Source organism: Pholcus phalangioides, unplaced genomic scaffold (genome assembly GCF_987345545.1).
Source record: "Pholcus phalangioides strain wild (caught in Gottingen) unplaced genomic scaffold, Ppha-v1.0 ptg000013l_1, whole genome shotgun sequence".
Lineage (NCBI taxonomy): Eukaryota > Metazoa > Arthropoda > Arachnida > Araneae > Pholcidae > Pholcus > Pholcus phalangioides.
In genome coordinates this window covers 36,620,051-36,636,742 of record NW_028301606.1, presented here as the reverse complement: position 1 = coordinate 36,636,742, position 16,692 = coordinate 36,620,051, and the positions used below count along the sequence as shown (strand labels likewise).

At 34.0% G+C, this 16,692-nt stretch overlaps 1 protein-coding gene across 1 annotated transcript; it reads right to left on the bottom strand.

Moving 5' to 3' along the window:
• Window positions 1-3,184: 3,184 nt before the first annotated feature.
• Window positions 3,185-14,744, bottom strand: LOC149079028 (flavin-containing monooxygenase 5-like). The gene is made up of 4 exons (XM_089241291.1): window positions 14,637-14,744; window positions 10,281-10,475; window positions 7,832-8,478; window positions 3,185-4,951 (listed from the first exon to the last, which is right to left on the bottom strand). Exons 2-4 carry the CDS (start codon window positions 10,285-10,287, stop codon window positions 3,845-3,847), a joined length of 1,761 nt encoding a protein of 586 aa, XP_089097417.1. The 5' UTR covers window positions 10,288-10,475; window positions 14,637-14,744; the 3' UTR covers window positions 3,185-3,844.
• Window positions 14,745-16,692: the final 1,948 nt, after the last annotated feature.

The window sequence follows — 16,692 nt, the reverse complement described above, 5'->3', positions numbered from 1 at the left end:
TGACATTTATATCTGTTACGGTAAATGTGATAAATCGGCAATCATGCCTGATCATCAATCATCTCAGTAAGTTTGATAAATTTCGCTGCATTTATCATTTTCAATAGCGATTATGCATACTTCACACAATTGAAGGTGGTAAGTTTGGTAAATACAGTCAAACTCGGTCGCCGCTGTGCGGTCGTATAGGTATCGTGCTGGACTCGTCCTGAGGATCCATGTGTGAAAACTACTTGTAGCATTAATTTTCTTCTTTTTTTTTCCTTTTACTTTGAATGTCATAATCAAAATATCTATTCATGTAATCAATTTCAAAAAATAAACTCACTTTTAATGAATAGCTGACATATGATTGAATGCATGTCAGCTATTCTATTCAACCGGATAGAGCTTTCTATTCACTGAAATAGAAAGTTCTGATCCGCTTGTACTTTCTGAGAAAAATGGCTGCCAATATGGCCAAAATCGGACTTTTTGAATATGTTCTAGAGCCATAATCAAAATATGTATTTAAGTATTCATGCATTCATGTACATGTATTTATGTATTCATGTATTTATGTATTCATGTATTTATGTATTCATGTATATGTATTCATGTATATGTATTCATGTATATGTATTCATGTATATGTATTCATGTATATGTATTCATGTATATGTATTCATGTATATGTATTCATGTATTCGGACACTACGGAAAGCAGATAACAAAATAATTGATTCCTTCGAAATTTGGTGCTGGAGGAGGATGCTGAGAATTTCATAAAGAACTAACAAATCGGTTATCGAAAAAGTCAAAGTTGACTATTCTCTAGAAGCAACAGTCATTAAACAGAAACTCTCTTACTTTGGCCATGTAATGCGTACAGAAGGCTCACTAGAAAAAATGGTAATGCTTGGAATAATGGAGGGAACGAGAGGAAGACCAAGCACCAGATGGATAGAAGAGGTGTTGCGAAGCACTGGAATACGAAGCTAACACAACTGACACATGCTGTGAATGACAGACCAGCTTGGACAGCCATGATCTATAGAGTCACCAGGAGTCGAAATCGACTCGATGGTTCCTAACAACAACATATGTATTTATGTATTCGTGCATATGTATATGTATTCATGCATATGTATATGTATTCATGCATATGTATATGTATTCATGCATATGTATATGTATTTATGTATTTATGTATTCATGCATTCATGTACATGTATTTATGTACATGCAATCATGTATATGTATTCATGCATTCATGTAATCATGTATATGTATTCATGCATTCATGTAATCATGTATATGTATTCATGCATTCATGTACATGCAATCATGTATATGTATTCATGCATTCATGTAATCATGTATATGTATTCATGCATTCATGTAATCATGTATATGTATTCATGCATTCATGTACATGCAATCATGTATATGTATTCATGCATTCATGTACATGCAATCATGTATATGTATTCATGCATTCATGTACATGCAATCATGTATATGTATTCATGCATTCATGTACATGCATTCATGTACATGCAATCATGTATATGTATTCATGCATTCATGTACATGCAATTCATGTGTATGTATTTATGTATATGTATTCATGTATATGTATTTATGTATTCATGTATATGTATTCATGTATTCATGTATTCATGTATTCATGCATTCATGTATATGTATTTATGTATATGTATTCATGTATATGTATTTATGTATATGTATTTATGTATTTATGTATTCATGTATATGTATTTATGTATATGTATTTATGTATATGTATTTATGTATTCATGTATATGTATTTATGTATATGTATTTATGTATATGTATTTATGTATATGTATTCATGTATTCATGTATATGTATTCATGTATATGTATTCATGTATATGTATTCATGTATATGTATTCATGTATTTATGTAGTCATGTATATGTATTTATGTATTCATGTACATGCAATTCATGTGTATGTATTTATGTATATGTATTCATGTATATGTATTTATGTATTCATGTATATGTATTTATGTATTCATGTATATGTATTCATGTATATGTATTTATGTATTCATGTATATGTATTCATGTATTCATGTATATGTATTTATGTATTCATGTATATGTATTCATGTATTCATGTATATGTATTTATGTATTCATGTATATGTATTCATGTATATGTATTTATGTATTCATGTATTCATGTATATGTATTTACGTATTTATGTATTCATGTATTCATGTATATGTATTTATGTATATGTATTTATGTATATGTATTTATGTATATGTATTTATGTATATGTATTTATGTATTCATGTATATGTATTCATGTATTTATGTATATGTATTTATGTATATGTATTTATGTATTTATGTATTCATGTATTCATGTATATGTATTTATGTATATGTATTTATGTATTCATGTATATGTATTCATGTATTTATGTATATGTATTTATGTATATGTATTTATGTATATGTATTTATGTATATGTATTTATGTATTCATGTATTCATGTATTCATGTATATGTATTCATGTATATGTATTCATTTCATAAAAGTAAACTCTTTTGTAATAAGTAACAGACATATACGCTGTTTGTATCCGGTACTACTTAACCATACATGTACCTCGTCCGTATTCCTCTGCGGAACCTCTAACGAATTGGTACATGTTGGAATGTGCATGTACGTGTTGTGAAACCTGACGTGAAGTATGTTTCTGTGTAAGGGGCCGTTCAAGTATTACGTAAGCAAATTTTTAGCCATTTTTGACCCCCTCTTGTCAGCAAAAGTCAGCAAAACGCTGACCCCCCCCCCTGTCAGCAAAATTTCGTCATCAGCTCTGCCCCTCTGAATCCAACTCATATTTTCATGAAGGGTGGTTGATGACGTAAGCATTATCCAAATCCCCCCTCCCCCCTTGTCATCAAAAGTCAGCAAATCGGAAACCTCCCCCCCCCCCCATCGATGATGACGTAATACTTGAACGGCCCCTAATGCTTGTTATGTATTGTGTTGCCTGTATCCGCTGAAAAACAAAGTTCTATCCACTTGCCCTCTCTGAGACAAATAGCTGCCAAAACGGCCGAAATTTGATTTTCTGCTGAAAAAGCGGCTTATAATCTAAATTATAAAATATTTCTATAAATTCCAAAAAAGAAAGGCGACACAAAAAAATTTATCAAACAGAAAATTTCACCAAAGTCAGTGTTGCAACATCGTGTTCAAAAATTTAAAGCCCTGGTTCTTCACGCTTTTGGTTGCGAACTTTCGATAAAATCAGAAATTTCAAAAATTGAAGTTCAAGTTCCAGGTGGATATGATTCTTCCACCTTTCTACTCAGATGTTACAACATTTTTATTCTGAATATACAGAAAATACCGTTTTTTCATAGATACCTATCACTCTTACATTGCTTCAAAGCAGCTGCTGTTGAAGGGAAAAAAATGAGCAAAACCATTTTATTGTACTTTTCAATGCTTCCACAAAATTCAAATTCAAATAGCTGCACAAACACGCTGAGCAGGTCGTTGAAAATTTAAGTTTTTTCATACCTTGGCTCCACCTGTACGTGTACCGAATTAAAAAAAAATCTGAGTCGGTCGTGCAGCCGACTTGGATGAGTAGGTGCGGAATAAGCCAAGTATATTCGCTGCAAAAAAAATCTAATTTATTAAATCTCTATATATAAAATTGATTTTCTGTGTATATGTTTGGCCGGATAGTCGAGAGTCAACTGTACTTCGAATCCTAAACAATTACTCATAATTATTCGATAACGTCAATTGTCCGTAAATTAATCTATTTTTATCACTTTCTCCTCACACCCAGAAAGATCTGTTCACTAAAATTTCAATCAGATCTTTCCATATAATCACTAAGATGGTAACAATGTTGAACAATATCAACATGCCACAAGAAAAATAGTCGCCCTCGATTTTGAGACCTACAACGAAAAGCAACGCAACGAAGCACAGAATCAAAATTAAGACCGCATTTCCTTTTAGAAAATTCTTCAAGTTCTTTGCAAAACTACGTTCTGGTACGCCGCGGGTGAACGGGTATTGCATTCTCTCCGAAGCCGTTAAAATGGTCTCTCTAGCTTGAGGCCACTTGTGGGGACCATTGAGTCGGTATTGATAAGACAACGACGGTCCAACTATGCAACTGATGAACAACCTTGGATCCGTGAATAACATCTTCCAGAAGTTTGGCTTGGCACCGAACTGAGAAGCCAAGTCATCGCAGTATGGAATGTAGTCGACACGCATAGTAGTTTTCTCCGCAGGGGAGAACCTCTTCGTATTTTTTGAATGTCGTTGGTCGACTTCTTTCTTCATGACATCGGTACTTGGAAGCTTTACGTTCCCGCTGAACAGTTGCGCTGCCCACCTGATTTGGAGTTCTCCAATGGGCCACCCAGGTCCGATGGGAAGACAGAACCCAATAAACGCTAACGTATGATGCTCAAGTTGAGTAGGGTATATGCACTTGTACAAGTTTATTTTCCCTTCGTCGATTTCTAGAATCCCATCGTCTAAGAATGGGAGTTTCAAATGATATCCTGTGGCCATCACCACCACGTCTGCTGCCGTCATCGTTTCTTCGCCTACAAAATGAACACCATTCTCTACGAAATGATCGATGTTATCGCGTACCAAGACGGTGCCGCTTAGAATTCTGGATGCGATGTGATCATTCAGTATCGGTTCGCGACACAGCCAAGAGTACTTTGGTTTGATTCCGATTAGTTTATGATCGAAAACTCTATCAACGAAGAAGGCGTCAAACAATTTACAGCAAAGTTTCAGCGGAAGAATATCCTGCAAGAAAGTTATGTACCTTCTGAGATAAGCGTAGTCAACTGGCATGCCGTTCGGCCCAACACGTGAAAGTACATAAGAAGGTGTCCGACAGCTTAAGTATACCTGTAATATATAAATAGAAATCATCAAAGAGAAGATGTAATCAACGATGTTTAGGCTATTATTGAATGTTCATTACATAATTTGTTCGAGCTGTACGAAATGATTTCCAATCGGTGTGTCGCAGTAATTTGATGCGTAATTTTTTATTAAAAACACACGCACGCACGCACGCAAACAAAAATATATATTTATGAAATGATTCATCTAGATGAGCTGCGGAATTTGAGAATCATCTTCATGATAATATCCGTGGAACAATATGGCTTGAAAAATCGCTAGTTTAATTGATTAGTTGATTTCCTCTAAAAAGGTAAAAATTCAAACACTTTGATTTTTTTTTTTCAGATGGTTCAATAAAACTTAAAAAATTTTGCTTCAGATTTTTTTGAGGAAAGGGCATTTAATCTTTGATTTCCCGAATTGTGTGTGGTAAAATTCAGGAAAGTGTAATTATGCCCTTTCTTCCCACTGTCAATTCAACGACATTCACATGATGGCAATTGCAAATTTTTTGTTACCATTGGATCATGTGAATTTACTGTTCTTCATGAATTCGATTTTTTAACTTTACTTTTTCGAATGAATTTTGTGAATTTTAAACGATATGTATTTATTTCACTGTCCTTTTGTGTTTTTTTGGACGTGCAAGTGTTATCAGGCAAAATAAATACACTTTATCTATCAATCTATTATTATTATTTTTAAATTCACCACCTTTCTTGAAAATTCTGTGGGTTCTTTTTTTTTTAATTTTGAATAAAATGAATTTCCTTAACCATAAAATGAGAAGAGAATGTTATTTGATCTCGGAAGAATACTTCCTGAAAAAAGAGTGCAGAAGTATGCATGTGTGGAAAGAATGTTTTCATAGTAAAGTGTATAACCCACTAGCTCTAAATATTTTCTGCTATATCAAAAATGTAAATTATTTCAGCATGGCCTAAAAATCAAATGATAAGGGGAACTACAGTCACAGTCGAAGATCTCACAGCTACTCCTCTTTTATCTTCCATTCTCTGGTTTCTCTTCAACAACAACAGCACATGAAGTCTAAAATGAGGTTTTTTCCCTCATTTTCAGCGATTTTTTAATTCAAATATCTCAGCGAATAATGCACTTAATTACATGGAAATTTTTTCGTTCGGCTCAGGAGATACAGCGCAAAAATTTCTTATTGCAAGTTCGAGGTCGGGGGGAGGAAGGACCGTATAGTAAATTAAATTTCGTATATCGGTGCATTTATATGACCCTTAGTAATTATTAGTGATATAAATCACACTAATCAATGAGCATGCTATATAAATACTTTTCCTAATTGAAAGTTGCTTCTATAGCTAACAGTTTATGAGTTGTTCGAGGTGAAACGGACAAAATGTCATCTAGTCAACTTTTGATCTTGTGTTTATTATAGTCCATCTGAACAGTTGAGATGAAACTGTATTTTAAACAACTAAAACTACGGTGAGTGAAATGGATAATATTTGAAGCATTCAATATTTACGGAAAGAAACATTGCTAAGAACAAAATGTTTTATTAAATTTGTCTTCCTTTATATGCAATGTTTTAATTTATATTGTGATAAATCACAGGAAGGGCTGTTTTTAATTACCTTTTTTTCAGAATCATTTTTTAAATCACTTATCCGTGGTAAACAATAAAAATGAATTAAAATTAATCAACGAATCTGATGAGATGATGATATTTTTAAATGCTTTCAAGGTCCAATTATCCGAGCTAATATGGACGGGACCTAACTCGATCAACCGAAAGCTCGGATAATATGGAATCACATAATTTTGGTTAGAATGACAAAATAATAGTAAAGCCGTAAGTGACGAAATTGTTTTTTAATAGCTCCACATGTTCTCGCTTAGGAAAGATCAAATGAATATAGTAGTATAAAGTACAGGGTGTTTCAAAAATAATCACCCGATTTAAAAAATCGTAACTATTCAGCTTTTAATCCGTTTTGATCGAATAATGTGTAGGTAGAAAGAGGGAAATCTCGAGTTTTACACAGTTGCCGACAGGTAGCGCTAACGCTCTTTCTTCGGCCACAACTTTGGTGTTTGTCAAGATGGTGACACCACAACAGAAATCGTTTTGTGTTCTAAGCTTCGCGAAGTGTGAGTCCGTCACAACTGTTCATCGTGCTTTTCGCCGACAATACACTAGTGTTGAACTTTCTACCGCTCAGAAGAGCATTAGACGATGGTATAAACAATTCCGAGACACGCGGATTTTCTGAGTAAAAGGAAATCCCCTGGCCGTCCCCGCGTGTCAGACGAAAATGTGGAGCTCATCCGACAGAGTTTCGGACATAGTCCACAGAAGTCCACTCGCAGTAGATGCAAACATGATCGCAAAAGTTTGATACGAATTTGACTTCCGTATAGACATTTGCCGTGCACCACAAGGTAGACATATTGATCACTTTTAATTTGGTTTGTAAAAAAAGCTATATATATATATATGATTAGCCATGTGATATAAAATTAATCAATATTTTTCGTAATATATACGCATTTAAAATCGAGTGATTCTTTTTGAAACAACCTGTATGTATGTAATTTACGTGTCGTTACGTGTGTAGGCACATACATTTGCATGGCCCTGGGAAACACCGTGGTGCGCTGAAGCAAAAGCTGAAAGATGTTTGTCTATTTCTTGAGTCTTAAAAACGTATGTCTCATCATTTCTTCCCCCCCCCCCCGTTTCGTCGATATAAGTTCTATCGCCTCCAAAGAGAGATATCACTTATTTATGAAAAGTCCCTCAGAAAACTCAAAACCCTTTACATCTAGGCTTGGATGATCGGAGTCCTACTGTAACGGTCAAATTCATTGAACACTAAGAGCATTTATATCGTAGCTACGTACCTGTTTGGCGACTGAACTGATTTCTACAGCAGCATCAAGAGCCGAGCACCCGACGCCGACTATCACGACATTTTTTCCTCTAAATTCTTCAAACCTCTTTAGGCTGTGAGAATGCAGTATCTTTCCACGGAAATTCTTCATCCCTTCATATTCTGCCATATTCGGATATATCAATTGCCCGGAGCACACCATTACACCATCGTAGACATCTGAAGAGACTTCGCCAGTGTCGAGATTCTTCACCGTCACCGTATACCTCCCAGTTTTTTCGTAATCATTGGATTTGGATAGTTTGATAACTTCCGTTCGGAATTTTATGTGACGAATCACGTCATACGTCTTTGCTATCGATTCTGAAAATTCTTTTATTCTCCAGTGTGGCATGTAGTTTGGATATTCTTTGGGAAATGGGAAATTACTGATAGCTCCCATCTCTTTACTGTGATTGATGATTGTTGTCGACATGACTGACGGGACTCCTTCGATATCTTCCTCTCGGTAGTGCCAGGTTCCACCGAAATCCGAAGATTTTTCGAAACATATCGGTTCGATTCCAACTGCCTTCAGTTCTCTGACGCTAGCAATGCCCGATAATCCACCACCGATTATCGCCACCCTTTGGCAGGGTGGTAAGGCAGTTTTCGATTCTGAAAAGAGAAAAACACTTGTAACGTGCTACTGTGATGTAATTTATCCACACTCTTATAATAAGCTATCTACAGGGTGGTCATAAAATAACAACAGCCTCTAGTGGCAGCTAAATTCAACTAATGCTAATGAAATTCAATGAACCCAGTTTGAAGATTTGCTGTGTAGTCCAGTGTTGAAGAGATGAAGGTGTTTCAAAGTATGCGCTCGAGAACGAGATGAAGAACAAAAACCTATCTTTTATTGTTACGGTTACAGCAAAAAAATTTTGAAAAATTCGCATAGCAACATTCATTTTTACGCATTGCAAAATGATTGGTGTATTAAAAAACCATGAAAGGTGTTAAAACGGTACCTGTAGCACCATAAACACCGGCTCTGAACGTAGACAAAGAAGATCCCACTAAGGGGTTGGTACGCTATCCGCTCTGTCAAGAATCTCGTTCAGATCTGCAGGAAGTCTCCGACCAAGCGGTTAGCGCACCAACCCCATGGTGAAATCTTTTTCTCAAAGTTGATATATTTAAAAAATAATGTAAAAATCGGTTTTTGTGAATACCCATGATAGTGCAAAGGGACTAGGAAAGCATTAGAGTTCTGTGTATAGTCAACCCGTAAAATTGTAGCATTGATATCATCTTTTGCGATCCTTTATAGATACTTTTTTGTGTAGAACTATTCTAAAATTCTTTAGCATATACTGCGGGCCAATTATATTTACCAGGCTGGGGGGGGGGGTTAATATCTCTTATCATATATTGCGACACACAAGATCATCATTTTCTTATTATTCCGAATATAGTGTATATATATATACTATATATATATTTCCGAATATATATATATAACTTCGGGATATAGCGAACCAAATGCTTGATAACTCGAAGTTCGTTATAGGGTTCAACATTGCTGCATGTATCGAACTGATTTGGTAAGGACTTCATCTGGTTTTCCCAGTATGGCCTACATATCGTCCTTGACACAGAGCAGTGGGCTATGATCTGGTTGGGAGGTGGAAGACTTTATTGTTCGGAAAAAATCTGTTTGCTAAAGTCCTTGTCTGGTAAATTTTTGTCAATAGAGAATAGTACCCAATAGCAAATCACAGAATTCCATGGAAAACCTTTCCTCAATATCTTCTGTGCCCGACGCGTTCGTGAGGCTTCCTCCGGCGATTCGTGGTGGAGGTGAAACAACTTCGCCAATAGTGCTTTTATCCGCCAATGTCAACATTACAATGAAATTCTTATGTAAGCGCTGTAATAGGAAAATTCAAAAATAAGCTGTTATACTGTATATATAATCGTAAATCCTGCATTATATGCATAGCACTATGATGTGCATTTTTCAGTGATTTGCTTTCGTGCTGCACGCTCTATTGACAAAAATGTGAGCTTTTTTTCCCGTGCCAAAAAAAAATCACTGCATAAGAATAACTAACTTTTTCAAAAACCACATTCAAATATACCAATTGTTTAATTTTTACAAATTTTTAAACAATTTACGAATTTATGGAACACCATATGTAAAAATTTTACGCGAGCAGTTCGAAAAAATTATCCAATTTTTAATTTACAAATGCAAGTTTCTAAATACCAAAAAAAAAAATAAAATCTACAACAAATTATCGCAGAAGACAAATTCACAAAAAGTGAAGTCCCTCAGATGTGAGGCATCACAACTGATATCTATCGATGATTAATCAAAGAATAAATTAAATTATCGAATCAAAAAAATATAAATGCATATGCATATAATATAGCTCTTCATAATATAATGAAATCAATAAACGTATGCTTACTGGACATTTCAACGAAGAGATTATATGCTAAACTTCCCGGTGTGTCTCAAACTGAATACTTGAACGTGAATATTGACTCCTGTTTACTCTTTTATAACCATTTTTTCTTCCTCGAACACCATATCGGTTATTCTGTTCAACTCAACTAACTGACTTTTGATCTCCATTATTGTGGGAGTTGATGAAACCTTGTGGCTGATAAATAAAAAGAAAAAGTCAGCTCAAACGAAAAAGATAAAAATCACACCAATCACAGAAGGATTGTGTTGTTCGTGAAATTTCCTTTTATATTTCAAACGCATCTTCTCTCAATCCCGTCCCTCGATTGATATTAATATTGAAATTGATATAACAAAAAAAGTCAAATTTGATACTTGAAGACCGTTTAAAAATTTTTCATGTACATAATCGTTTTATTTGTGTGTATTTCAATGAGTCAAGTTGATTTCGGAATCATTCCTCGTATTTTCAAAAACCAACTGCATAAAACTATTACGGAGGATATCGTAATAATGAAACCCTGCAAAATTTCTGAAATTCTAAATGGTATTTAACCCCTTTAGGGGAGTCTCCTAGCTGTTGGCATGGTAAAAATCTTTTTCCACTAGAAATATGATTTAAAATATTATTTAACCATTGATTTATTTCAAATTTTTCACGCATGTAGCTGCTTTTATTTACTATCCTATGTTTGCACATAATTTTTATATATCATATTGGCATCAATGAAGTTGAAAAAAAAATTGCTTCGAAACCAATGAAAATTGTTCAGCTCATAAAATGATGGAAAAGATGATGGTTTTATTGACTCAATCTTATTTGAAATTAAATTTTGAATTTTTAAAATTTTTAACAAAATTTAAATTTTTTATAACCCAGGTACTGGAGGGATCTCAAATCTTTTTCGTCATTTTCATGAACTGAAAGTTTCCTTTGAACTGAATTTAGTTTCCTTTATTTTAAATCAATCTCTATGTAATTTAATTTATTTCATGCTATTTTTATTCATATACATGGGACCGGACTGTTAAAAATATTTTTTTCTGAAAATTCACAAAAAACAAAGCATTAGGTATACGCAAACATTGCATTAGCATAGGATAGCATATACAAATATGAGTGTAAAAAATTGGATGTAAATCAATGGTTCAATAATATTTTTTTTATGATATTTCTACTAGAGCATAGTTTTTCACCATAATGAAAGATAAGAGACCCTCTTAAAATTTTGTGATGAAATTAACGTGGATTAACCCTTACAGCGGCAATCCCGAGATATCTCGTCAAACTTGTATTGCTTCATTTCGGTCACCTTGAAATATCTCGAGTTTTTAACACGCTCTCATTTCCAATATAGCAGTTATAATGAGGATCAGGAAAATTGCAAGAACCACTTAAGGGTAAACGAATGAAATCATGAGTATTACCCAAGAAAAAATTGGAATACATTTATTTCTCGTTATGTAGTTTCATACCATCAGGGAAAAAGTGGCGATGACAAGAAACTGGCTTTTTTCCGTCACGCGCATCAACGCATCTTTGATCGCTCTTTCAATTTCCTGAGCAAATCGTACATAATTTTTGCATGTGAGTACTGTGATTACTTAAATAACATTTGGAAATTTTCACAATCCCACCCACCCCCCGCTTAAATCACCTACAATGAGAAAATCAGGGTAAGAACAATCGACCTGTAACGGGAACAGGTTTCACATTTAAAATTTAACCCCTTCCATTTTGAGGGCAATCGACCGATCCCCCCTATCTCTCCCGCTATAAATATATAGTCACAGATTTATCAGCACTTTTGGATATAACTAAATCTTTTACGCTTTCCGTTCGAAAAGAGATAGAAAAAATATCTTATCATCTATTAATAGTACTTTGTCTCGTATGGAATATTCGACAGACAAAAAAAATAAAAATATTTTTTTCGTTTATCATATCAAGTATGGAATTTTCTTTTCCTCGCAGTTGGAACGGTGTTAAGTTGCCGTTCAAGTATTACGTCATCATCGATGGGGGAGGGGGGGGGGTTTCCGATTTGCTGACTTTTGATGACAAGGGGGGAGGAGGGGTTTGAATAGTGCTTACGTCATCAACCACCCTTTATGAAAATATGAGTTAGGATTCAGAGGGGCAGAGCTGATGACGAAATTTTGCTGACAAGTGGGGGGGGGGGTCAAAAATGGCTAAAAATTTGCTTACGTAATACTTGAACGGCCCCTAACCTAACTACGGCACGTTCCTCACTGACTTATAGACGTGAAAAAGCAACACGCGATGAAAACAGCGAGAAAAAAACGTCCGGTGGTTTAACCCTTTGAGTGGCACTTTTTATTTTTTACAGTATTTAATGATATTACTTGATAAATGAAACGTCTGAAACTTATGAATGTGAAATACAGTGGAAAACATTTTTTTTGGTTCCCTGAGAGGGGAGGTGGTTTAGCAGCGTAACCACCGATCTTGTATAACATGATATTGATGAATAATTTTCATGATGAACTGACATCATGAAAATGATGTTATTGCATTACACCAAAATGATATAGTGATAAATTATCTATCATTTCTTAGATTAATGTTAATAAAAACTGAAAATTTTCAAAAAAATTTAGGTTAATAAAAAATATAACGACAAATCTGTTACTTATTCTGATTCTATTTCGAATGATTTTGTGTCAGCCAGTGCTGAATACAAAAAAAATGTGCGAAATAAAATCATAAAGTACAGAAGAAGAGCCTAACATAATTACCCAGAATTATTCAATAAAAATCTGTCTACATTCTGCTTGATCGGATAAGGGATAAACGGATAAAAATCTTCTGGAACCAATATTTCTTCCATGGACAATGTCAGTTTCCCCGCTTAATCGAATATAACGATTAACACAACACAACTATATTACACATTTTAACTACTGTCTATATAATATTTTTTATTGGATGGAACATTTGGAATCAAGGGCAAATACAGTATCTTGCCAAGTTAAGACCTGGGAAAACCCCATACTTGAGAGTGGGTGCTGGCCTCGAAATATTCAATTTGTCTTCAGTTTTGTAAATTTGATTATTTTACTTTTGATCTGTGTTGAGCCCAAAGATTATGCTAACTTCCGCTATGAAAAGTGAAAATATTATGTATTTGTAACTGTTGCAATTCAATATCATTTTCATTTATGTTTGATGCCTGATTTAATCCAGAAGCTTTATTAATAATGATTTTTCGTCAGTTTTTAACACACAAACTATACAGACGGTGTTAAACAGCAACTGAATTGCTCCCCATATTATCGAATATCCCGCTCAATTATGTGCTCGTATCAATATGTTGATATGTGCTTTAGCGGGATTGATTTCATGTTTGCTTTAATCCATCCGTAGCTTACATCATTCCGTGAATTATTGAACATTCAAATGGTAACTCTTGTGAGAATGTGGTGAATGTGACTTTTTTTGATCACGTTGTATAAACTTTAAAATACCTAATAAAAACGATTCTTTTTATCACTATTTATATCAAGTGATGAGTGCGACGTAATCTATCGATTATTTTTTAAAGTATTTTGCTCCCTAGCTCGCAGGGTTGATATCAGGCATCGTTATGAGTCTAGGTTCATCTTAAATAATTATCTTATCAGTTTTCTCTCACCCGCGACTGCACTAAATCATATGTTATTTAATCTTTACTTGAATACATGATTACCGGAATCTACAGAGATAACGAGGCAAAGGTCAAAGTAAAACGTAATGTTCCTGGAATATAGCCTATCGAGCGGACTCATCGCAAAAAAAAACAATGCATTTACCATTTTACCGGAGGGTGGCGTCTAAATTTGCATTCTGGTGCTAGGGGAGGGGGGATCGCAACATCAAAAAGGTGGGGAAATACTGGGCTAGAGCACTCCTTTTACAGAAGAGGTCTGAACAACTTCACGGGTGATACACTTAACCCTTAAAACGGTTTTAAAAATTTCACTGATCCGCATCATAACTATCGCAGTGGAAATGACTTAACTCTCTGCGAAATGCCACCTTTTTTCAAGAATATTTTTCCTCGATTTCGTATAAAGCTTTTAACTTAATAAAACTTTTTCCCACAAACAGTTTTCTTTTCAATTCATTTCAGATTGTAATAATTTTCAAGATCAATGATGGTTTCTTTTTAGTTTTGTGTATTATAAACGCTTCATCATTACGTAAAAAAATGTTTCCCTCTTTAAACGAACAAAAACTGAAAGTGCGCTCAATTTTAAATTGTTTAACATTAAACAATATCTATTTGAGATCGGGAATCATGTTTAATGTAAGCATTAAACATATTAAGCAAAAATGTAAAATTAAAGACTTCACCTGTGAATCGTTTTGCCTTTTCCAACTTGACAACTGTCTCTCAGCGATTTCAATTCGAGTCGTAACGCAATATATTTTGGGCGATCTTTTCTTGTGGCCGGAACTCTGTGTATATATATATAGCAGAAACATTGTCCTTGAATTCACACTCGATGATGTCCTCGATCTTCACCATGACGTAAAGCAGATGTTTGTTTTCAACTTCAGGCAATCCCGAAATTTTTAAAGTTATTATCGTAACGTATTTTAATTTTCAGCCTTTGCCATATGATTATTCGAACCATGGCTATAGATGACAATCTATAGTCAATGATGTTTAAACTTTCCAATTCTTTTCAAGTGACACGACAATTTTTCTACTTTTTCGTAAAAATTGAGGAAAAGTTTCATTTTAAAACAAAGAGATTTTCAATATCACTTGAAAATCTTTTGAAGATTGATTATTCAAGACAAAGGAATCATGAGTGAAAAAATATGTTTATCTCTTTCAATTGGCGAACACCATGCAGTAGTTGATGATTTAGGTAAAAGAACCAGAAATGAAATTTCCAACGATACCAGCATATAATTTCCTACTAAATACTACGTGGAATAACAAAAATTACAAAAACATTATGATAAAATCCGGGGAATACTGATCAATTTTAATATTTGAAGAAAAAAATATGTACAGGTAAAATAACATTAGAATTTTAAAAATAACCCATAAATTTTTTTACTATTGTTGTCATGATCCTCATTCCTCTAGTACAGCATCAAAATTTCATTAATATATTCGAACTTTGTTAGTTCAAAGCTCAAGGGTAACAGTAAAATTCGAATTCTACAATACATCAATATCCAGGGTATCCTATAATTCGGGTTTTATCTCGTTGTCGTATAAGTATGGTTCAAATTTAAAAAAAAAATCTCAAAATATGTTGAACGAATTTTCATCGATTTTAATATTTAAAGGAAAAATATATATACAAGTAACACGACATAATACTAAAAATTGCATATAGTTTTTTTTTTTTTTAATTGCTGTAATGATCTTCCGCTAGTACAGCATTAAAATTGTACTAATATATTCCAACTAAGTTCAAAGCTGAATAGAGAAACAGTAAAAAAGTTCTTATATTAGCCGATTCATCCATGTACACAACAGCTCAGCTCTGGACGTGAGCGGTCATCAATCAATCAATCAATCATCCATGTACAGGGTGTCCTGTACGGCTTTTATCTTGCCGTATAGGTATGCTTCAAATTTAAAAAAGAAAAAGAAATTCTGAGGCTATCTTTTCAGAAATCACTCTGTGCCAGTTTTGAGAGCGAAAATAGAATGTGTCATAAAATTAAAAAATGGAATTTTCTTACGGTCCTCCTGTTCTCTAACTTCCAGTTAGAAAGTTGTTGCCCTGACTCTCTTTAGGCAAAAAAAAAAAAAAAAAAAAAAAAAAGAATTCATGTTTCCAAGTGTAATATTCGCTGAGATATTTGGATTCGACAAATTCAGAAAAGTTGGGAAAGAAGCATTGTCCTTTTTTTTTGTGTTTCTTTTCCAACTTTTCTCATATTTTGCAATTCCTATACCTCAGCGAATATTGCACTTGGAAACATTTTTCTCGTTGGTTTTTCTTTGACCTCAAGAGGGACAGGGCAACAACCTTCTAATTGGAAGTTCGAGCACAGGGTGACCATATAAAAATTTAGATTTTTTTGTTTCATGACACGCTGTATTTTCACTCCCGAATCTGGTGCAGAGAGTGATTCTTAAACACATATTTTGAGCATTTTTTTAAATTAGACCCATGTCTCCACGACTAATAATTGAGATAGAAACCGTATTAGCACTTACAGGACACCCTGTATATAGGATAACTGTACTTTTACAAAACAAATCACACACACATACACGCACACAAACGCTTAATTAATTGTAAAACACACTGAATCTCTTTTTGCCAGTTTCTTCGTTATTGCGACTAGTGTTTGTATAAAACTTCACTAAGATAATTTTGTATGTGAAATTCGTAATTTTAATTTCCCTTCTCTTTTGGATGCTCTTAGACATTTT

Bases quoted from the DNA above. Each gene is read 5' to 3' on its own strand.
- LOC149079028 (XM_089241291.1), bottom strand. The intron at 4,952-7,831 runs GTACGTAGCTAC...TATATATTACAG, and splicing joins TCAGTTCAGTCGCCAAACAG to GTATACTTAAGCTGTCGGAC.